Here is a 23627-nt window from a genome sequence, read left to right as displayed (position 1 = left end):
GCCATGCCGCCGGGCCCACAATGCCCTTTTTAAGAGAAATTTTTTTCCCTACGCTGGAAGATAGCTTTTCGAACAGTTTTGATTTTTTTTCTTTGAACTTTAAAACCTAGAAAACTCTGGGTGCTTCTCAAATAGCTGTTTGACAAAAAAAAAAAAAAAAACTGTCTTCTGCAATCTGAAAATGTTTGTATCAAAAGACTGAGCTGGGGCAGTACTGGTGAGAATACTGAGGTGAGCTGTCAGTATTGTTAACAGTGTTTGGAGATAACCAGCGCTTTTTCCTTCATGGTCTCGGTGTGCCACTTCCCAGCTCTGAGAGGTCTTGGGTAAGCCATTTCCGGAGTGGAAGGAAGCAGATGAGGAGGAAGACAGGAACAGAGGGAGGAGAAGTCTCACTCATTCTACGCCAAGTATCACCTAAATGCTTTTTGAATACCAGCTGACTCAATCTTCCCCAAACCCTATGAGGTCAGTATTAGTTGCCCAGTTTTACAGATAAGGAAATGGAGAGGCAAATATTTCTCACAAATAGTAAATGGTACAACCAGAATTTGAACTGAGGCCACCTTATTCTAGAGTCGGCATGTCACCCATATGTAGTATAAGGTCAATAAATGTTATCTTTTTTTGAATCCCGGCATCCCCATAAAATGTATTAGATCTCAACGTTGAGTATGATTTGCCCTTCCAGAACTTTCATAATTAACAATATGGAGGGAAACTCATGGCTCAAATGTGCTACACTGAATAAGATGGTGTTTCTCTAGAGCTGGTTTTCATTTTACATGGTACCCTGGAACTCATGGATCAAGGACCATGACTGTGGTATTTCTGTGGCTCCCAAGGAGGTTGAGGGTTCAGGTAATTCACAGGGAAGTTGTGGTGTCATAATTATCTAGTATAATGTGTCTTCTTAAATGGCTAGGAATCAATGGTAGTGACAGAAGGAAGAACACTAGCTAGGGCCCTGTCTTAACATTTCATGTGATTTCATGGCCACCACTGCAGATGACACTGAGAGCATTTACAAGGGGAAAAACAAATCTCCCAGTTCCTGTGGCTAAGAAGCTGGAAGAAGTGCTGGGGGCATGTAGCACCCAGTGTCATGGGGTGTCTGGGTCCAGGTTCTGGTCTCTGATGCAAGAAAAGTGGCTGAAGCATAGATTAAAAACAAAAACAGCCAGGAAGTAAGACTCACTTGCAGGCAAAGCACAAGTACTTGATCAACAATCATGCGGGCATGCTCAAGAGACAGCTGACTCAGCAGACCCAGGGCCACCCCTGAACTGAAAGTATCGTGGGGTCCGGGGTTTCTTGGGCAGAGTCTTACTGAACATTTCAAAGAGGGCAGAGCTTGGATCAGGATTGGGAATCACCCAATTCCTTGCCCTCTTTTGAAAAACTCATGGCATCGGGTGCATCGACCACAGTGATTTTACTACCGTGAGCTTTTAGTGAGCTACTGGTCATCGCAGGGACACAGCTGGTAGTCCAGGGTACCCTCTTTTGAGCCAAATTGCAACCAGCTCAGAAAAGAAGTGAAATAAAAGAAGTAGTGATTAATTTATCTTTTGCCTCCTTTCCGCTGGCCCAGGCCAGTGTCACAGGTTGTGGCTCACTCCTTTCAACCTGGAACAAACCAGTCACCACATATCCTAAACTAGGAGAGAACCCTAAGCCATCTAGTGCCCTCTGAAACACACTGGCATCTCTGCTGATTCCTGTTACCACTCTGTACTGGGCTTACCCACACTGTACTACACTTCAGAAAGCGCTGGAGAATTGGAATGTAGATTAGATGGTAGTGGTGAGAAGGGAGATTGGACAAGGGACTTTGTTTGATTTGAGGAATCCTGTCATAAAACAGGTGTGGGATTCTTCCAGGAATAGGAAAGTAAATTCCTAAAGCAAAAATCAAATCTCAGTTGTGCGAACTTGGAGGACTATAGTTCGAAGGATGGCAAGTGGCACTTCTGTGACAACAGGACCTAGTCCCCTGTCTCTCTTGCTGCTGGATGGAAACTCTGTCCCAAGGGAGCTGCTCACCAGGCAATCCAAAGCATGCTACCAGCGTCTGTCATTGACCAATCTCCTTAGCCTCTTATTTGGGAAAGACTTCATGTAGCTTGTTGATTCTCCTCTCTGGATTAGCCATGCTGTGCTTATTGCGCATGATTCTCATGCTAACAGTCTGTTTCTTTACATACTTTACATACATATGTATGTGTACACACAGGCATTGCAGGGAGCTTGGAGAAAGACCCTCAGTGTCTAAGGTATGATGGGAGGTAGTCGAGCCGAGGAAGCAGTAGAATGATGTCTTTCTTTGGGCACCTGTAACTGAATAAAACTAATGAGGATGGTCACTCCTACTGGGTAAAATCTCACCCTCACATGACACCTGTATTGTGTGCCTTTATTAATATGCAACTGCTTTTCCCAAATTCCTGTTGTATGTCATGAACTATGATGTTAGTAATAGCTGGTCCTTTTATATAGCTCCTGATTTTGAATTTACTGACTAGTCCAAAGTTACAGTTAACCCCATGGCTTTTATCTGTTAAATGAGTGGTTTGTGTTAAGGGATTGTAAAGGTGTCTTCTAATTCAAGGAGCAGCCACTGCCCCCGTATTAACAAAGATGATTCTGGCCATTTTCCTATATTGACCTTCATTATTTCTTTATTATGGCTGCCTGTCAAAGAATACTTCAAAAATTTTAAGTATTGCTACTCTTTGGCTAGACAAAGGGACATATCTTACCTTTCTCTTGTTATAGTTTAATAATTTTCACAAAGACATCTTCTGAAAAAAGGGTGGAGTACTGTAATAGATTTTTTAAACCAAACTCTGGCGAAAAATAGGAATGTACTTGAAATGCAAACATGACACTGATATTAAAATTATCATGAAAATTGCGAAAGGTAAAAGATGACTTTACAAACAAAAAGTCAGGGCAGGAACCATAACGTCGGCCACTGTGGAAGTTGGAAGGGAAAAATTGGTTTCCATTGTTTTAGAAATAAAAAGTGACATCACTAAGTATTACTTATTACAAGTATTATGCACATGATTTCATTTTTAAGTAGATAAAATTGTATTACAAAAGACTTAGCTAATTATATAACAAAAATGGATGAAACTCCAAAATTTTTATCATTAATTTCACATTTAAATTTGATCTGGCTAAGTAAGATAAATTGTAGAATTGTTAAGAGGAAAAAAAATCCGCTTATGTTTGCTAAGAAGGTTAACTGGAGCTATGAAAAGCAAAAGAAAGTCTATTTGCTACTATAAACCAATAAAGATAGTTTCACATACATTAGTCTTGAAGAAATTAATCATTAGATGTCTGACTTTGGTAAATGTATTAAGTACCACTTGTGAAGTTTGTCATAATGCCAAGATTTTAGTTCAAATTTCCAGTAAGCACAAAAACTCAGAGGTTGATAAGATATGCTTCCTCTCTTGTCTACTTTACTTCCTCCACGTTTAGTAGGCACCAAAAATTTAAATACATTTTCAGAAGGACGAGATGACCCCAAAAGTTGTCTTTCCTTTGTATGCAACATTGCTCAGTAATTTCATTTGGAACCTTGGCCCCATACGTAAAATCTGTGTGTCACGATTAGTCAATTTGGAGGAAAAAATAGTAATAGCTCCATTATTAAGTACTTGATGTGGTAGGCTTCTGCACAAGTGATTTAGTCACATCATGATGCTTGCGATATTATTCCTTCTAGTTTACCAATAAGCCAGGTCATCTAGCTATCTTGTAGGGATGGAAGCTGAGTTGCAGTCTTGGATATGGATTGAGAGAACTTATAGTGTCCACATTTAAATACGTTTGACTCTCAATCTATGCATATTCTAAAAACATGCAAATCAACTTAATTTTATGTAATGTGTCATCTTTAAACACTGGCACATATTTTGTCTTATGTGCTTCCCAGAAACAGTTTTAGGAAGTGAGTGGGATATTGACAAATGAGACAGCTGCAGTTCCGAAACACCGGAGGGGAATTCAAGGAACTAATCTTTAACTGCAGTTTAAATAACAGTACTTGCTTACTCTCCAAAATGGTAAAGAATGACATTTCAGACACATTGTATGTGTATTTTAAAACAATCATTTATTTTTCACTTTATTTGAAAGACAGGAACTGTGGTTTGCTTCTCAAATGCCCACATGAGGCAGGGCTAGGATAGGCAAAAGCCGGGAGTCTGAAACTCAAGCCATTTCTCTCATGTAGGTAGCAGCAACCCAAAGCTGTTGTCTGATGCCCACCAGGGTGCACTTTAGCAGGCTGCTGGGTTGGAAGCCAAGGAGCCAGATTCGGACTCCAGTATGCGGTATAGGCATCCCAACCCAGCTCTTTCCCTACTGCGTCAACACCCACCCCTGTAAGCAGTTTGAATTCCACTTTCATTTTGGTGAAACCCAGGAGGTACACATGAGATGAAGGTTAGCACATGGTGCATGTCCCTTGCCTCTGCCACTCCTCAGTGCCCGGAGTTTGGTAGTAAATCAGCTTACATGGGCTGAGAAGTCCTCCACGCAGAGGTGACTTTCATGTGGGTGTGTCACAAGTTTTTCGCTAGCATTCAAGGTTCCATCCCCTTGGGTCTGGATTTCTTGCTGAGTAAATGGCATGTTTCCTTTTATTATGTGTTACCTAACCTCAGTGGTAATGAGTTCTCTCAAAGTTTTAAGCAAGATAGGCGTGTGAGCGTGTGTGTGTGTGTGTTATCATTGTGGCTTCTACCATTCTCCTTCACACAAAACTATAATCTTATTCCTAAATAACAGCACAGAATCATCTTATGCTCATTACTGTAAATGCCAGATACATGGCTCACACTCAACTTTCAGAGCTCAGACAGTGATACTCTCATTCATGCTATGATTCCCCTTTCATTTCTCATTTTAAAAACTTCTTTGAAAGGCTGAGCAATACAGAGGGTAGGATGAATAAAAGAGAGAATACTTTCTTCACTGATTCGTTCCCCCAGATGACCACAGTAACAAGGTTTGGATCAGGCTGAAACCAAGAGTCAGAAACTCCACCCAGGCCTCCAACGTGTATTGCCATGACCCAAGTTCTTGGGCCACCTTGCCCTGCTTTCCCAAGTGCACTGGCAGGGGAGTGGATCGAAAGTAGAAGAGCTAGGACTCAAAATAGGACTCTGACATAGAGCCATATGACCAGCCTTTCATTTCTCCTTTTGGTCAACATACAAAATATATGCACACACACACACACACACACACACACACACACACACACACCCTTTCTAATGAAACAGTTTCCAGCATTATTTCTGTGGAAACAATCCCTGTCTTAAGATACTAAACTTATGAGCCATATTACAATTCTGTCTTACCCAGTGGTATTAAACCTTTCAGGTTCATAATAAAACTAATCAAAGAAATGAAGACTGACTCATCAAAAAATGCTGCCAATTACCCTACATAGCCCATGCTTGCACATGCATTAGAATTTCACCAGAGAAGTGTTTCCTTTTAGTGTCAGGGCTACATAAATCATTGTTCTTGGATTTGGGCACTACATTGAGTTGGGCTTGATTCATGCAGTTGCTCCAGCTGTGAGATCTCCAGAAAATGGTTTTCCCTCTCTGACGAGCAAGGGAATTTAAAAATATGAAACCTGTGTAGGTGAGCGCTTGGTGCATAGTCTTGCTAAATGAACATCACATTCCATCCCTTAAAACATTCACGATCCTTCCTTTATTCCGTCCTTTATTTACACAGCCGGCATTCATTCTTCAAACAGTCATTTCTTTCAGTACGCTGTGGCATCAGAATTTAAATCTGAACAGGAACTAAGGAACTTAAAAAGTGTGCACACCTTGGGATGCTCTGAAATATCCAACACCGAAGCTTTCGTCTTCGAGTAACAAAGACACAGCTCAGTGTGAGAGTATAACTTTGGAAAGGAAGAAACAAGTTATTTGGAAGTATAATTCCTATTAGAGATATGTAAAACTTGTCTAGCTTGTATGAAGCTTCAATCTCCCAGTAATGATGTAATTTTAGACATAGGGTATTAATTCTACAAAACTCTGCGGCAGCACTTGTCTATGACAAAGCAATCTATTAAAAACTTTAGTGAAGCAACTGATCAACAACTTTTTGCCCATGGTGATACTGAGCCTTTATCTTCAATTCCAACACATTTTTTTTTTTTGCTCCCTACCTTTTCTGGGTGTAAGGGTTCTTATCTTCCAGAATTACATAGCCTTCTGCCCACACTGAGGCTACCTGGTCTCTTATTAATGGCAAGGTATTGAAAGACACTGAGATTCTGTATAGATTCTAGGTACCCTTTTGCCTCTAAGACATATCAAAGGTATATCTATTAAAGTTTTGTGTTGTGTCCTAATCCTTCCTGCATCACATTCCGGTGTATAAAAGAAACAGCTCTATATTTGATTTTCCCTGATCTGTGTGGTATAAAGACCCAGCAGTCAAGAATAATACTTTTTGTTAAATCTCTTTCTCTTCTCTGCAGAGAAACTTTCTGGACTTAGAAACCTAGGGGCTTTTGGTATTGTGTGAAATTGGAATTGCCTTTATATCCTGTTGACTTTCAGAATCTGCCACAGTCTTGGGTCCTGTCTTGTCTGTCCCCGTTCACTAGCCTTCTATCTCCGATTCCCTCCTTGCTGGATAATTCCAGACACCAGTGATGTCACGTCGATGATTTTGCACGATTCAGTGTGTCTTTGGTAGCTTTCTGACTCTCCTTGGAGTCAAGCCCCCAAAGTATTCCCATGTCAGCTGTGTGTCCAGCATGATCAATGATTGTACACTTGCGGGAGCTTGTTGATTGTAAGCTATATTGCAGCTGCACATTTTAACAACTCATAAATAATTTCTTAAGAAAGAGCCATCCAGTTCAGCTTAGAGTGTATTACAGGTCACGCCACACTCACCTCTTTCTATCCACTGAAATGTTAATTTCCCTAGGCGATGTGATTCTTTGTGGTCATGGAGCATCTCTTATTCATCCTCACACCCCCAGGCAAGACCCATACCTTGTGCATTAGAGGTAGCTGGGCAATGACGCTGAAATAATTGAAAATCCTAGGGACCACTACAAACTGCCGGTAGCTACGGTCAAGTTCATTTTACAATCCTTCCAAGTTCAGGAATAAGGCAAAATAAGGAATAAGAACAGATACTTTCCAAGCTACAACACTCAATCTAAAGTCACAGTGGACGTAGGGAGGGCTTCAAACAGCACCACGTTTCACACTTTGGAACTACTCTTCCAACCTCTCCAACAACTCTCACTCCCACACTACCCCACACGTAGTCATCCTCGTGTGTGTGTGCAGATTCACTACTGCAACCCTGTATATCTACTGCTCTCTTCCTCAAATGTCTCCTGCACTTGGACAGAATACATTCATCCTTCTAGAACCCTGTTGTGACACTTCCCCTGAACCACACACCACTCTGCCATTTCTCCCTCTGAGTGGTCATGTGCAATACACCTCAGCACAATTTCTGCCCTATATTATCTTTTTTTTTTTTGCTACTTTTACAGTAACTAGCCCATCTTATCTTCCCCCCAGGACTCTCCATGCTTTAAAAATAACCTAGAGAACTCCTCAGTGCCAGCTGAAAGAGTTGCTCACCCAACTTGCTTGCTTCCTTTCCCTTTGCCTGCCCTTTCTTTCTTTTTTTTTAGACTTACTTATTTTTATTGCAAAGTCAGATATACAGAAAGGAGGAGAGACAGAGAGGAAGATCTTCCATCCAATAATTCACTCCCCAACTAACCACAAGGACTGGAACTGCACCCATCCGAATCCAGGAGCCAGGAACCTCCTCTAGGTCTCCCACACAGGTTCAGGGTCCCAAGGCTTTGGGCCGTCCTCGACTGCTTTCCCAGACCACAAGCAGGGAGCTGGATGGGAAGTGGAGATGTCTGGGTTAGAACCAGCGCCCATATGGGATCCCGGTGCGTTCAAGGCAAGGACTTTGGGGGGAGGGTTTGGGGAGAGGTGGGGGGAATTCCAGTGCATATGGGACTGTGTCACATAATGCAATGTAATTAAGAATAAAAAAAATCATAAAGAAAAAAAGGTAAGGACTTTAACCGCTAGCCATAGCACCAGGCCCTCTCCTCCCCTTTCTTGCAGAAAGGGTTATTATCACATTCACCATTGGGTCAGACTGATGAGTAAATCAGTTTATAACTGAGACTCAGATGCCTTTGGCTGTTCACTTAGGAGTGGTAGACACTAGTGGAAGATGACCTTCTAGTCTTCTCTGATACAGAATAATCTTGAAATAATGTAGTCTTCTGATTATCCATTAAACTATATCCTTTAAGTTGACAACTCAAGTAGACGCAATCAGTATAGAAGCAGGGTGGAAATAACCTTGGTGACATTATTCCTCCTGCACTCAGCCGTAACAGGTAAGAAAGACGTTTTGTAAGCCCGAGATGGCATCTCTGATGCATACATCATGTCTTTAGAGCCTGCGTGCCCTGGAGCACCTGAAGACTTCATCACATGATTGATGGTACACACCTCTGTGTCTGCTGGAAGAAAAATACAAACTTTTCCATGTCATTAGTACACTGTAATGACTTAGTGCTGAATCCCTTTTATTTATAATGTATGTATTATCAATGTTGTGTGTGTAATTTAGCAGTATTGCTGGAGGAGGCTAGGGAGCCGGTCTGTGTGCAGAGCTACAGTTTTTTTAAGACTTATTTATGTTCATTGGAAAAGTAGATATACAGAGAGGAGGAGAGACAGAGAGAAAGTCTCCGACAGCTGATTCACTCCCCAAGTGGCCACAATAGCCAAAGCTGAGCCATGCTAAGCCAGGAGCCAGGAGCTTCTTTCTGGTCTCCCATGCTACATTTTGAGACTTAAGAGTCTCAAACGTCTCAGACTTAAGAGGGGCTGAATCCAGCTGTGAATTTCAGTACCAATGTGTGACTGTGTTTCTAGTTGGTCTCCATTGCACCTCCACTTGATACTATAATCTCCAAGGACACACCCTCTCAGCCAGGATGGCCGGACAAATTAAGGTGTGACTGGCTCTGCCTCCTTTCTCACATTCATGGAGCAAGCTCACATCTCCCCAAGGTACAGTAGGACATAATGAATGGGCTTTTATAGAAAGAAAATTATCGCTTAAGTGTTAGAATAGGGAACAAATCTTTCACGAGGTAAGATTCAATTATTCTGTTTTTAAAAAATGTTCCGAGTAAAATAGATTTAATTTTTCCATTTAGCCAAAGCTCATGTTTTAAAGTGACTTATGTTTTATACATTAAGCTTTAATCCAGTACTTTTAAACTTTCACATTTTAAAGCACTGTATTGCTAGGTTGGGCAGAGCAGGATGCTGGACTGGGGCAGAGTGAGAGAGTCCCTGACGGATCATCCCAGCCTTAGCGCCTCAGGAATGTCTGGGATGCCCTACAGGAATCACTCGACCCTTGATTCAGCCCACCAGGAGGAGAACCCCACACCACAGGTCACTGGTCTGGTCTCCCGTGCAAACCTCAGAGCTGCTGCCTTATTCCATCACCCATGACTAAGATGTATAGAAACACAGTGTTGACCCTGGGCAGCCATTTCCCTGATGGGATCACCATACCACGTGGAGGTGGTCCCAGGCTGTCTCCCACCAGAGAGCGGTCTGTCAACCTCTTTCCACAGCTCTCTGGTGGGAGACAGCCTGGGACCGCTTCCTGCACCCATGTGGGAGACCCAGAAGCAACTCCTGGCTTCAGATCGGCTCAGCTGCGGCCATTGCAACCACTTGGGGAGTGAATCAGCAGGTGGAAGATCTTTCTCTCTGTGTCTCCTCCTCTCTGTATATCTGACTTTCCAATAAAAGTAAATAAAATTTAACAACAATATAAAAAAAACCTCTGCCTGAACTATAAGTGTCTCTCTCAATCACCTCTGAACCTAATATATACAGCATACATTGTATCACTTAAGCCCTATTTTGTAATTCCTTTTTGTTCCTGTTCTCTCACCCTTGGTAGACCACAGGCCAGACTGATCTTGGTTCTCTCCTCCACATCTGCACTGCTGTGCCTAACAAAGAGAATATGGAAAGTAGATACTGCACGCCTCGAGACAGTCAGAACTTGAGTACTTCTACTGGGCACTGTTCTGAAGAGGTTTCTGTATTTTCAGCTCTTTCATATGCACAGCAACTTAGATGCTGAGTTTGCTTCTGGGACTTTACAGGTGGTAAAGCTCTAAAGCACTGTGCACTTGGGTTTTCTCAGTCTGGGGTGTGACTGCGGAGACCAAGTTCTCAATTACCTACCTGGTTCTGCCTTCCATGAAGACAGTTGATGCCTTCCAGGTCTTTCTAGGGTTGTTATCCTCTCACAGTTTGTAAAGCCATAAGTACTTTTCAGTTCCTTTATGTAAACTCTTTAGTAAGCAAAACACCAGGAGTTCTTCTCAAGGTGTTCCAGAGACTGGAAGGGGGGCAGCACGATGAATGTGTCTGGCTGCCAGTGTATGCATATGGGTGTGTGCTTGCCAGTGTGAAGTCATATACTGCAAAGACAAGCATGCGCAGCCAGGAAATCCGTTCTAGACACATATGTCAACTCCCGGGATTTCTGTTTATTTGCTATGTGATTCAGAGCCTGTGATAATTACAGTACTATTATGTGGGTATAAGGAATGTGCTCGGTGTTTGATAGAATGACTTCCTCCTTCTAAGCCCTCTCTCCTCTTCATTCTTTCAGACCAAATAGGATTAGTTGTGTTTGCATAGAGAATCCACATCAATGCATTAGGCAGTCGTCTATGGGGCATTAGATCCTTAAAAAAAAAAAAAGAGGTACAAGGCCACCACGGTTGGATGGTTTCCACTATCTCCATGGATAAGAAGCTTTGAATTGGCAACAGTGTGTTGTTTAAGAACTCATAGTGTTCTGATCCTGCCAAGCCTTCAGTTTAGCTGCACTGAGGTTAATTTAAGCCACTCACTCTCTCAATCTAGGAGTTTGCCTTCCTGCCATGTCAAATGTGACAACTCTACTTTCCATTGCTTTCTCCAGCAACTACCCTACCTAGATATTCCAAGACTTCCATGAATATCTTTGGAAATCTTCTGGCTTCCAACCTGCAAGTGTGATTGTAAAATGCAGGAACTCTGTTCGATCTACTGTTATCAGAGACTGTGTCACATTTGTCCTAGTGGATATGGGGACTTAGATAACGATCATCTATTCAACGTAATAGTGCATAAATTTCAATTGTTCAACACTTATTTTAATGCATCAGACTCATCTCAGATTGACACCATAGACCAGAAGTCAAGTGTACTTCCTTGTGTTGTTTCGATGGAATCATGAATGATGCAAATGCAGTAACATATGATGGAGCCTTGGATAATTCTGTGTGTGTCACAGAAGTATGTGCAGTACACCTGCCAGCTCATCCAAAGCCCAAGCGTGTGCTGGGAAAAGCACCTCTTTGTACTCAGAAAAGGCGTCCCTTAACCACCTGCTTTCTGTTGAACTATACATGTATGCTCTGTTAAATGACTTTGTCTCTCCCCCCCCGCCATCCTAATGCACACCTTTTTGTTTTTTTACAGCCACATAAACAGAAGAACTCAGTTTGAAAACCCTGTCGTGGAAGCAAAAAGGAAGTTACAACAGCATAACATGCCCCATACAGAGCTGGGACCAAAGCCTCTGCAGGCCCCAGGTTTCCGAGGTAAGGTACTATGTTGGCATGCACTGACTGTCTAGCAGTCTGCTGGCCCAAGTATGCCCATAGCTTGAACCATTTTGAAACACCAATTTGCATTTTGCCTAGTCTGTTTATCACCTTGGACTGGGTGTTGGTTTCGTGGGTAAACTAATGCATTTAGTAGCCGTAGATTTGAGTTAAATCCCGGTAGTGCCCTGTAAGAATTTACAACACATTGGCTGGCAGAGATGAATGGGTTCTGACAGTGGACTGTAAGCTGCAGAGACGGGTTAAGTTTGCCCTTGAGATACCAAGCCCAAGAATGAAGACATGTTCTCCTTTGTGACAGTAGGCAGCTCCTCATCAACACTGCCCAGACTCAAACCCTTCCGCCCCCACGCTGCCCGGGAGAGATCACGCAGCGTGAATGACTTGTCCAACTATCGCCGCTACCCTGCAGGGAGATCCTGGCCCCTCGGTATGTCCCAGGGCTGCTTGCTGCACCTGCCCACAGCTCAGAGTCACGTAGTGGGAGGAGTTGGTGCACAGATGTTCACATCTTGTGAATGAAAAGACATGAGAGGCTTTGCTTGCTGACAGTGTTCACGCCTGCCCACTACAGCACACAGCTCAATGAATGTAAAGGGTTCCAATTGCAAACATTACTGTGACGATCGGTTAGATTCTGTTTTTTCCCCTCTTTAAAAATAAATAAATAAATAAATATTAGAAAGTCAAATTTACAGAGAGAGAGAGAGTGAGAAAGCTCTTCCATCCGCTGATTCACTCCCTAAATGACCACAACAACCGGAGCTGAACTGATCCCAAGCGCAGGAGCCAGTAGCATTTTCTGGGTCTCTCATGTGGGTGCAGGGACCCAAGGCTTTGGGCTGTCCTTGACTGCTTTCCCAGGTCACAAGCAGCGAGCTGGATGGGAAGTGAGGCAGCCAGGACACAAACCGGCAACCATATGGAAGGCGAGGACTTTAGCACTAGGCTATTGTGCCAGGCCCGTCCCTCTTTTTTTAAAAAAAAGCTGTACATGACATGTAATAAGCCAGATACATGGAAAACTCCGTTATAATGACTTATTTCTTTATTGTGTGCTTCTTCCGTATGACCCAAAATGTAACAACAGAAGTGTCTTATAGAACACTTAACTCAGTTACCAAGTTTGGCTGTGACAAATATCAAATTGTATCAGCCAAGAAGTAGCAACTTTTCAAAAAGTCCATCTTTTCCAGAGGGGATCCAAACAGATATTAATTCTGTTTGAAGGTACCACTAGTACCTTTAAAACATTTGATATGTTTGAAAATAGGTTCATCACAGATCATTGGTTGGAAAGCATATGATTCAACAAACTAGTGGGCAGACTAAATGAGTGGGGGCAAAGTTTTCTTTGAGTGATTTAGGCATATGACTAGCACATGTCAACTGTTGTGACAATCCGTGTTACCTTTACATTCATGGCTATCTAAAAACAGTGACTTGCCTCTTGCTCACATTTTAGAGTGCACTAGACAATAGGGTTATTAAAAATCTGCGTGTCTGGTTATTTTATGACGTCTCACAATAGAGGAGGGTAAATAAAAAAGTTAACTCAGTCCCACATCCCGGTTCTCTTTTCTAACAATGAACGGGCCTATGACCATGTAGTCACACGCTCCCTGCCCCCTTTTTTGTGATATCCATGCATGCTGAAATGTTGTGTTCCTACACACTTTAAAACAACAGCAAGTCCAGGTCCATGTTCTTCCCCCTGTCCCTGGAGCAGGACAGCCATGCCCACCTGGCCCCAAGCGAGTGTTTCAGAACAGAAGTGTCCATGCAGCTGCATCTGGGTGACATTGACCCCCCATCCTCTGCCTTCTACCTGGAGGCTCTGGCTTGCTGTGGATTCAGCCCCATTTAAGTGTAAGAAGGTTCGTTGTTGCATGGAAACATGGACTTGGCAAAAAGTGTGTCCCTGAGCCAACAAGCTCTTTTTTTTTTTTCTTTTCCTGGATGCCTGGGACTTCTCCCTGCACATGTAGGACTTTCTAATTGCCTCTGCCGTGGTCACCACCTGCTGGCCTAATTATGCAGGACCTCACCCCTAACCCCGTGACTGCTACTCTTCTCTGAAATTCTTCTTTAGTCTGAGAACTCACCTTAAATGTGCTTTTCTTTTCTAACTTATACGGGTCAACCTAGAAAAGCCGCTGTTCACCCGGGATGCCTCCCAGTTGAAGGGAACCTTCCTCAGTACCACCCTCAAGAAGAGCAACATGGGGTTCGGATTCACCATCATCGGCGGTGACGAGCCCGATGAGTTTCTGCAGGTCAAAAGTGTGATTCCTGATGGACCTGCCGCACAGGATGGGAAAATGGAAACAGGTGAGTCTCCCGGATTATTTCACAGCATCTTTTTTTCTCACTGCAAATTCAAGGGGGCTTCAGAAACATTCATGGAACAACGGGCATTGTGGGGCAACACATAAAACTGCCGCTTGGAATGCCAGCATGCCACATGGCAGTGCCTAGTTCACCTTCCAGCTACACTGCTTTAGATCTAACTCCCTGCTGTTTCACATGCTGGAAGGGAGTTGCAAGTGATGGCTAAGTGCTTGAGTCTCTACCTCACGCACGGGAGACTTCAATGGGATTCTGAATTCCTAGTCCACGTTGACTTAGTCCAGCCCTTATATTGTGACTGTTTGGGGCGTGAACTAATAGATGGAAAATTCTCTCTCTCCCTCTCTCTCTCTTTCTCTCTCTCTCTCCCTCTCCTCTCTTTTTCCCTCTCCCTTTGTTACTCTATCATTACAATAAATTAGTAAATATTTGTTATGTTCATAGAAAGTTCACATCACCTCATTTTCCATGAACATTTTTGAAGTCCCCTTGTATAAGGAGTGTCTTTTGCCCTTTAGTTAAATATAAGAGGTTACTGTACGTGGGGAGAGTCATACTTTCTTCTCCCCACCAACTTAAGGATTATCAGGTTGAAGTTACTTGGAAACGACTTTGAAAATCATTCTGGCTCATTTTCAACGCATCCCTCTTTGCCAAGCTCAATGGACTCTCGAAGTTGACACTTTCTCAACTTATCACCAGACCTTCTTCTTAGACTTGTGATGAACATTTCACACTTCTAACTTATATGCTGTCAGTGACTTTTTTTTAAACTCTATATTAATCTTGTAATATTCTCATGCTAGACTGCCCAGGTTGGACATTTAAATATTCATGCCCCTGCATTTAAATATGCAGGCTCGTCTTTAAATTTTCATGGGGAAAATTTTAAAATGGCATGAGCTTTTCCATGTCCCTATGCAGGGTTTCAATATGTGGGGCATTTCTTTTAGTCCTTACAAATTAATTTTCATATACAATTACTTGGATGTCTGTTCAAATTATAATTGAAATTAATTTCACATGGAAATACAGAAGCCAATTTTGAAGGGCAGGAAAATATGAAATATGAAAAGTTCCCAGAGAAGAGGAAAAAAGTAATGAACTCTGATTTCACAGTCTAATATTAAATCCTTCTACCTGGCCCATGACCTTGGGTGAATCATATAACTTATTAATTTCCTTGACTGAAAAAAAAATGAAGAAATTAAGTGCTGATTCAAGAATGTAGCGGTTTTTTCCAAGTTAGAAAGAATGTTGAAAGTAGTAACTCTTTCTCTAGAGAAATGTAATCTGTCATCACTTTCACATTTTTCTAACAGTGTTTTAATTTGCAGTATTCACTTTCTCAAGTCAATAGGTCCCAGTAGTTATACAGATTAGAGAATTTGCTGGGAAAAGTCCTGCCATATTTATGACCTATGTATTAATGAAGTACTCATCCATGACTTTTCAAGTGATTTGCGTAAGGAGAGACAACATAAAATTGAGGTCTTCCAACATTTTTAATTTTCAGTATTATCAATGCTATATAGTTTCTGTATGAACAATTTTTTTTTCCAGGTGCTCTTATGTGTCTGTTTGTCTCTGCCACTCACTGGTTAGCAATAATGCCAATAATAAATGTCCCATTTCCTTCAAAGTTGAGATAATTTCAAAACCAACTCATCACATTTGCCAATACTGCTGTTATAGAATAACATGAAATGTGCATAATTTTCTAGGGGAGCGAAAGAGTGTCTTGAGGTACTGTTTATTTGGTAAAAGCTACTAGTCATCCACAATTTCTTATTGCCTCAGAACATCACAAACAGCAAATGACTCCATTAGAAACATGTCATTGCCTATAATTAGCATAAAGGGAAATTATAGGATTAATTCCATTGAGAGTAGAAAGAATCCACCAAACTTCTGTACTCCAGTGAAATATTTGCAAGTCTAATTCCTTTTGTAATCTCTGACCCAGCAACACATCATTTCATGTTTGAAAACTGGAAAAGACTTCCTTTGGCGTAAACTTTAAAAGCAAAGTGAAAGTATTTATTTGGCAAATCATTTTCCTTTCTTACTCATTTCACTAATCTGATTCAAGAACAAAGTCACAGAGAATTTAGTAGGTCTTCCTCATTTAGGATCATCACAAAACAGGTCCTAACAGAAAGAGATGAACCAGGGATTTTATTCTGTTGATCAGTGCCTATTTAGTGCTCTATCTACACATCAAACAAGTACTTGTTCAACATCAGGGCTAATGTTGGAAGCTGCCTGATCTGACTCTCAAGGAATTTACCTATAAGTGGGCCTCAGCCACATAATCAAGTAAAAATAATGTCATATGACAAGTGTGTAACAACCAAAAAATTGACACAAAGGTAAGCAACAGAAATTTTGGAAAAGAGATGTATATTGCCAGTTGTGTAATATTATTGGGACTTGTAATTGTGATAACATGTTAAGCTACATGCGAACACATTTCTGTGACAATTCCACAGGCTCCACCAGTGAGAATGGCTCATCAATTCAGCTGAGCAAATATGTAACGATTTTCTCGTGCCACGCTTTTGCTGGTTCCTAGAAAGACAAAGAGATGGATGTTTGTGTTTTCAGTACAGTTACAATATAGGAATGAGTGGCATGCTATCAAATTCGTGTATCAATGAATTTTTTTAAATGCATGCAGAAATAATAAGTACAAAAATAGCAGACAGAAAAGGAAAGGTGGCATCTATTGGAAGGTCCTGAAGGAAGGCCTACTGGAGAAGATGATGGCTCAGAGAGTTTGAGATGATGAATGAACATTTGCAGGTTGGACAGGAGAGGAAGGCTGTGCAAGGGGAAGGCAGAATTGCAAAGACATGGCCATAGGACTACCTGGAGGAGGTTTTCTGTGCCATCACAGTGTTCAGTAGTATTTCACCTTCAGTGGGTGTATATGCTCAAGCACTGAAAAAAAAATGGTCAAAAAAATGTTTGGTAGGTAGTGGTATACACTCAAGTTGCACAAGAAAACTAGGTATGGCTTAGCCATTAAGATTGCTTGGGTGCTCTGTGCCCTACCAGAGTCCTGCTTTGGCTGCGGATTTCTGATACCTACTAATGCACAACGTGGAAGGTAGCAACTGATATTTCAAGTAATCCGATCTCTTTTAGATTCAATGTGATTTATGAACATAATTCTAAGACCATAAAGATATTCTCTTGCTCTCTCCAGCCCACCCTCCAGAAGGATCTTCTTTAAAAAATATATTTTAATAGAGAGATACATTTTATGTAGTCAGTAGGTATAGTTGCAAGAAGGCACCTCCGCTTCCCTTACTCCCCTGTTCCTCCACCCCCTCTCCCTTTCCTCTCTTCCCCAGTTTGTCCTTAGATGTGATTTTAATTCACTCCATATGTACAGGCTTAATTCTCTACCAATTCTAATTTTGAACAAGTTAAAAGTAAAAAGGCACCAGTTCCATTGAAGTATAAACAAGGACCACAAATGACAATCTCATTCCTACTCAGTTTTTTTTTTTTTTTTTTTTTGGATTCTATCTTAACTACCACCTGTCAGAGAAAACATGTGATATTTGTGATTTTGAGACTGACTTATTTAGCTAACCATACGGGAGACCCAGACTGACCCCTGACTCTGACCTAGTCCAACCCTAACTGGTTCAGGTGAGTGGGGACTGAACCTTTAGTTGAGGGATTCTCTCTCTTTCTGTCTCTCTCTTTCTTCCTACTTCCTTCCTCCCCCTCTCTCATTCTCTCCTCTGCCTTCAAAATAAAAGAAAATAAATGACTTTCAAACTTCATAAATGCATGTATCCTTGCCTAATGCAATTCTCAGAGAAATCTTTACACAATTAAACTTTGAGTTTTCCTGTCTAATGTTTTCTTTACATATTTATCTCTAGACAATAAAACAGTGCTGGGCAAATAGCAAGTGCTTAGTAAGTACTAGCTGTCTGGGCTGAATGCTGAATTTACCTTTTACAATAGAGCCTAGTCAATGCTTATTAACAAGGTAGCTCCCCATCGAAACAAAAGTAAATTAGCTTTCTAGTTTTTGGTTGATATTTTTAGAAGAAGTACATATTGGGCAGGAAATTATTTTCCTCTTTTGTAGTGATTTCCTATATAAAATAAGCCCCAATGAACAAAAACAATAAACAACCGTAAAAGGTGAATCCTGAATGCTTAAAAGATACACAAATCTCATTTGACATCAAAATAAGCATAAACATGCTTTTGTCAACTTTGCTGGTTCTAGACAGTCTCCCAAGTTGAGCAAAGAAATATCCATGGCTTGTGGGGACACAAACTAAAATCTGTACCCAAAAACTGACCCAGAGAGAATCCAGTGTGGGTAAGCAGGTGTGTGTTATCTCTCTCATACAAATAAACGAAGGCATTAGAACGACTCAATTTAAAGTTTTTTGATCTAGCAAGATGCGTAGATTCATAGTCACTGTAGCTACTTTTCTAAGCAATCTGCTCATAGGGCGTCACTTTTGCCTCTGAAAACATTTCTGCACTTTTGGTGCCTCTAAAACATTTTGAGCACTAAAAAAGGTAGAAAATACAACTTCTAGCAGCTGACGATATTCGCATCCCTAATAGGGAAGAAATAAATACTGTGCTTTCTTAACTTGTCAGTAAAACACACCTAGTAAGTTGCTAATGTTAGTCCTTGCTGGCGATGTGTGACTTACTCAGTGAGCACATATGGTCCACTCTTCTCCAAAGAGGATGTAGACATAAGTGATACACATCCCACCATGGGCAAAGGACTTGATTTCAACCACAAACCAAACCACTTGGGAGGATGCAGAACATTTGTTGTACCAATTCTTAAAACTCAGTAACTCATTTGGTTCTCGTAAGAGGTTTTTGTAACGCAAATGCCATCATGGTGCTTTGCTTTTTCTCATCTCCTCTTCTGTCTTTTGCTTTACATGTGTTTGCTTTACATGCTGTTCTGGTGTTCTTAGGCACCCGTCATTTAAATTCATATTCTAGACAAAAAGCTCACTTCAGAAGGGATGACTCTACACATCTTATTCTAGTTCTATTGTGAACCAGAAGAAAAATATATATATTTGTACCTTGGCACAAATATAGAAAGTTTGTCCATTTTACATAGTTACCTAGTTTTCATACTGGTATCCGTTTACCTGAGTCACACTGTAATTGAAGGAATCATATTTGTTACTGTTTTGAAGGTAAAAAAAAAAAAGTACCTTCAGGCTGTAAAAATCAGAGCAGATCTATGTACTTTTATCTACAATATTTTAAAATTATTCTATACAAAATGTTTATATTAATTTGCAATACAGGGTCACTGGCACACTTATGAAGAAGTTTTAATCATTTTTAAATTTGGGTCCAGTTTTCTTGCTTACAGATGAACCACAAAATTACAAATAACTGCAAAGATTTACCTGACCTCTCTGGATTGCTACGGGGTCAAATTCTGACATTCTACCACACTCACCCCTTAACTAATGGAATGGAGCCTTTGGTTCGTTAGGAAACACCTAATTTTTATAAAAGACATTACTTTTTACTTCCCTCCTCTTAGATGAATTGTAAACTCTTACTGTTATCCTTCCTACTCTCTCTCTCCCTCTCTCACACACACACACACATACACTCCTGACTATAAGCTCCTTGACACCTGCCTGGACCTGCCTCTGACTTGGTTACTAATAAATCCCTAAGACTTGGATCACGACCAGGGATATGGTGACACTCCTTGGCTGACTGAGCAAGGGAATAAATCTTACTATACACCACCGAGTTCCTAACATGGATTCCCATGGAGGCACACGATTGGCTTTGCAATCATGAATTCTGCTTTAATTATTTATGTTCCCCAGAGATGGTTATTGATGACTTTTCTGAGACTTAACAAAACTTCTCATCGAGATAGTCATTTAAGACATAACACATGAAATCTCTGTTTTAAAAAGTCCTTATTCTGCAATCTAGTAAATAAATCAAATAAATCATTTTAGATGTAAAAGAAGCAGTGAAAATTCTCAGAAATGTGGTGCCACCTTGACAGACTGGCAGTTGAATTGTGGACATTCCAACGTGTGTGTGTGTGTGTGTGTGTGTGTGTGTGTGTCACTGAAAACTTGGTTGGGTTCCATTTAGATGTGCCATTGGATTCTTTTTCTTTTTAATTTTTATTTTAAATTTTGAATGTGTGCCATCAGATGCTAATCCCTGCTTGCTAAACCCATTTCAAAACATTAAGATTTCCTTTTTTTTTTATGACACTTTGACATAGAGACCCACTCCAAAATCTCGAGTCACAATGAACAAAAATAATAATAGGAAGAGGACAGATTATCTAGAGAATGCACGAGGTGAGGTAAATGTTTAAGAAAAACGGAACTCCCTGAATTAAATATTCCTATAGGGTGTTAGTACACATCCTTAAGAGACCCATGACTGGTTGAATTGTAGATCGCACACAGATACTTCTGTATCCTCATCCACTGGCATGTGCAAGTGAAACACATCTTTCGTTTCTTCAGCTCACGCTTAGATCTTAGCTCATGATTATTCATCTCTTAGCATTCTACATGAAGAAATTTAACTGAAGTCATCAGGAGACACATTACCAAGCAGACCTTTGCGGATACATATAATTCTGCAGCTCAGAACTGCTGCAGCTGCAGAAGCATCCTCCCTGCATCCGATGTGATTGATGTGCCTCTCGCGTGCTCCAGCCAAGGGTGCATGCGCGAACAAAGCACACACAGTCCATCTCAAGTGCCATCATCAAATTCCCCACTTTACTAGAAAAACCAACTCTGTAAGGTGGATTTTCCATGTCTTCATGAGGACAGCTATTGTAAGGAAGGGAAGAAAGAATTTTCAACTCTTTATGAGATACTGATCGAAAGAGTGGAAACGTAGTTTTGTGAACCACAGTTAATCACCTAGAACGGCCTTCTCTATACCATCGTTGTTGTAGCCCTTCTCTTCCTCTTTCAAATGACAGTCCCTCCATTTATCACGCTTGATTCTCACTGTTTGTCTTTCCTGTTTTCTCATCTGAACACGGTGGGGGCAGGGGAAGGGTGCAGGATATATATATACCTATATATTTTGTTCCTATGAGAGAATGAAAATTTTGTGTGTGGGGAAAAAAGGACTACTAAAACTACTATATCCCTAAATGTAATTGGAAGCATTTATTGTATTTCTAATCACAGTGATTAAGCACACTATGTAGCAACACTGGCATTTTCTAAGACCAGTCTCTCAAGAACTTATAGAAGATTATAATTCCAGAGGAAGGAGTTAATGTGCATATGTGTATGTCCGAGCTACAGGAGTAAAAGCTGGAGTTACAAGCACCCTTCTTGTGTGCAGGGAACATTCCTGGAAAACAAGATGCCAGGACTGTCGGCTCATTGACATTTGCCTATAGGCTCCTTGAGTGGTGACAGGTACAATCTCAGAGTTTACAAAGTAGAACCTCAAGTACAAAGTAAAAGATATAAAACGAGTCTCCGTGTTTATCATCAAGGCCTGAGTCCTCGAGATTTTTTTTAACAAAATAAAAAGGTCATTTTTCCCTTGGAAAAAAAAAACCACCTGTCATTTCCTATGGAAAAGGTGACATTTGTCTCTGAAAATGAGACATTTGGCCCAGAGGCAAGTGGAGGCAGTTCCTAGGATTGCCTGACAATGAGTTTATGTAAGAGCAAGACAAGATGCTATGTCTGTGGCAGAAATGACATTTTCTTCCCTATTCAGAGTTGCAAATTCTAAAATGTAGAAAGCTGATTTTCGGCAGTCGTTCTGCACTCTTCATGACGGTGTGCAGTGGCATTCTTAATGAATGTTAAAAGTACCTGCCGTGGCTGACAGAAGGAGAAGTTGTACACAGGCGGCAGGCTGGAGTTGTGAGCCTGAGCCAAAAGTCCAGGACATCTGATTTCTTTCATTGCCTAATACTGCTCTACTTTGCACTGCACCTAGCTTGCACCTTGCTGCATGGCATCAGAATTCCCATCTGTTAGTAACTATTCAAAATAGTTACATCTATTCATTCCTTCATTTATTCAGCATCTTGTAAGGGGATTCTGGGTACTACTTTTCATAGACTCAGCTCTTAAGCCCCCATTCCTCTGAGTCCTACTGCTGGGCTGCCCTACCACAATTGAACCCTCCACTCCTGCCCTAGACCACATGAGCAGAGGCTGCAGAAGAAGGGAAGAGCATCTTCAGGGCAGTTCTCTTTCTGTGGGATGCTGTATTTGGGTACAAGAGGTGATGCTATTGTCTCTATAGGAAAGCAAGGAATGCTTACCAACCCCTTCTCAGTGCAAGTGGGTGGGAAGGCTACCAAGGAATTACTCACTGACATTGCCTACATGAAGGGGAGAAGGTGGCTGGCTTGCACATTGGACATCAGCACAGGCCAATCAGATTAGGAAAGAAGAGAATTGGAGAAAAAAATCCAGCACTGACAGAAGACCCAGCAGTGAAGGCAGTGTGAAACTCAGAATTTGGCATAGCAAGACTATGAGAGGTTTTTGGTTTGTTTGTTTGTTTGTTTGTTTGTTTTATGATTGAAATGACTGCAGACCCGACCCTGGCTTGCACCACCCATGTTGTCTAACCTCTCAAGTTTGCTGCCTACAAGTCAAGGAACATTTAGCTTTCACTCAGACTAGCCAATGCTCCAACAGGGCAAGAGCTTTTGCAAATGAAAGGTTACTGGTCTAAAGAAAAAGGCCCACAATTGATGCATCCAGCCTCTGGATCCCTGCCATTTCAGTGGACAGGGACTGTCTGTCAGCATCGGAAACAGAACACAACATGGAAAAGAATGCAACTCAACCAGCTAATGTAAAGACACGCCTTACTTTCTGTCCCTAACGTGGCTGGAATAACTACACTTGAATGAACAGAGTTCCCAGCTCAAGATTCCCAGTTCTAGCCCATGCTAGGGAGAACAAAGGACAAGAGATTTACATCAATTCTGCATGTAATATTTTAATGAGGGTGTCTATATTAGAGCCAGACGTGACTTAAGAGTCTTCCCATGATTGCATTGAGGTGTGGGAAATGAAATGAGAGTAGTAATGGGAGGTAAGAGAATTGCTCTCTCTGTTCGTATGGCTCCCCCATCCCTATGCATGCTCACCGAGTATCCTCCACACACCAGGTGTCAGGCCTTGGGGATCCACAGAAAATAAGGTGTCTGCCTGTAAAGAAACATTTGAAGAAGCGAAGCAGTAGAGGACTGTGTGCAAATTGCAGTGACACCTGGAGACTCATGTTAAGAGAGATGTGTGCAGCCAGCTGAGAGAACATAGAGCAGCAGGTATCTTCCAAGAAGAGGGATGGTTGGAAAGGCCAGGAAAGATTTTACGGAAGAAGTGTGATTCACACAGTGCCCCAGAGAAAGATCAAGAGGGTTTTAAGCATTCTTAACTTTGTACACAAACGTGCACGCATCCACATATTCGGCAGGCACTTGCTAAGAGCC

General features: G+C 41.4%; 1 protein-coding gene across 1 annotated transcript in view; it reads left to right on the top strand.

The window, feature by feature from the left end:
* MAGI2 (membrane associated guanylate kinase, WW and PDZ domain containing 2) overlaps positions 1–23627 on the top strand; it is a 902006-nt gene that overhangs the window by 689469 nt on the left and 188910 nt on the right. The window contains exons 8-9 of the mRNA XM_058657499.1: positions 11628–11749; positions 13922–14104. Of these exons, the coding sequence (XP_058513482.1) occupies positions 11628–11749; positions 13922–14104 (305 nt within the window). The remainder of the gene's footprint in view (positions 1–11627; positions 11750–13921; positions 14105–23627) is intronic.

Source organism: Ochotona princeps, chromosome 32, assembly GCF_030435755.1.
Source record: "Ochotona princeps isolate mOchPri1 chromosome 32, mOchPri1.hap1, whole genome shotgun sequence".
In the NCBI taxonomy this organism is placed as follows: domain Eukaryota; kingdom Metazoa; phylum Chordata; class Mammalia; order Lagomorpha; family Ochotonidae; genus Ochotona; species Ochotona princeps.
Note: the sequence above shows the minus strand (reverse complement) of the source record. Positions and strands in the feature narration are given on the sequence as shown.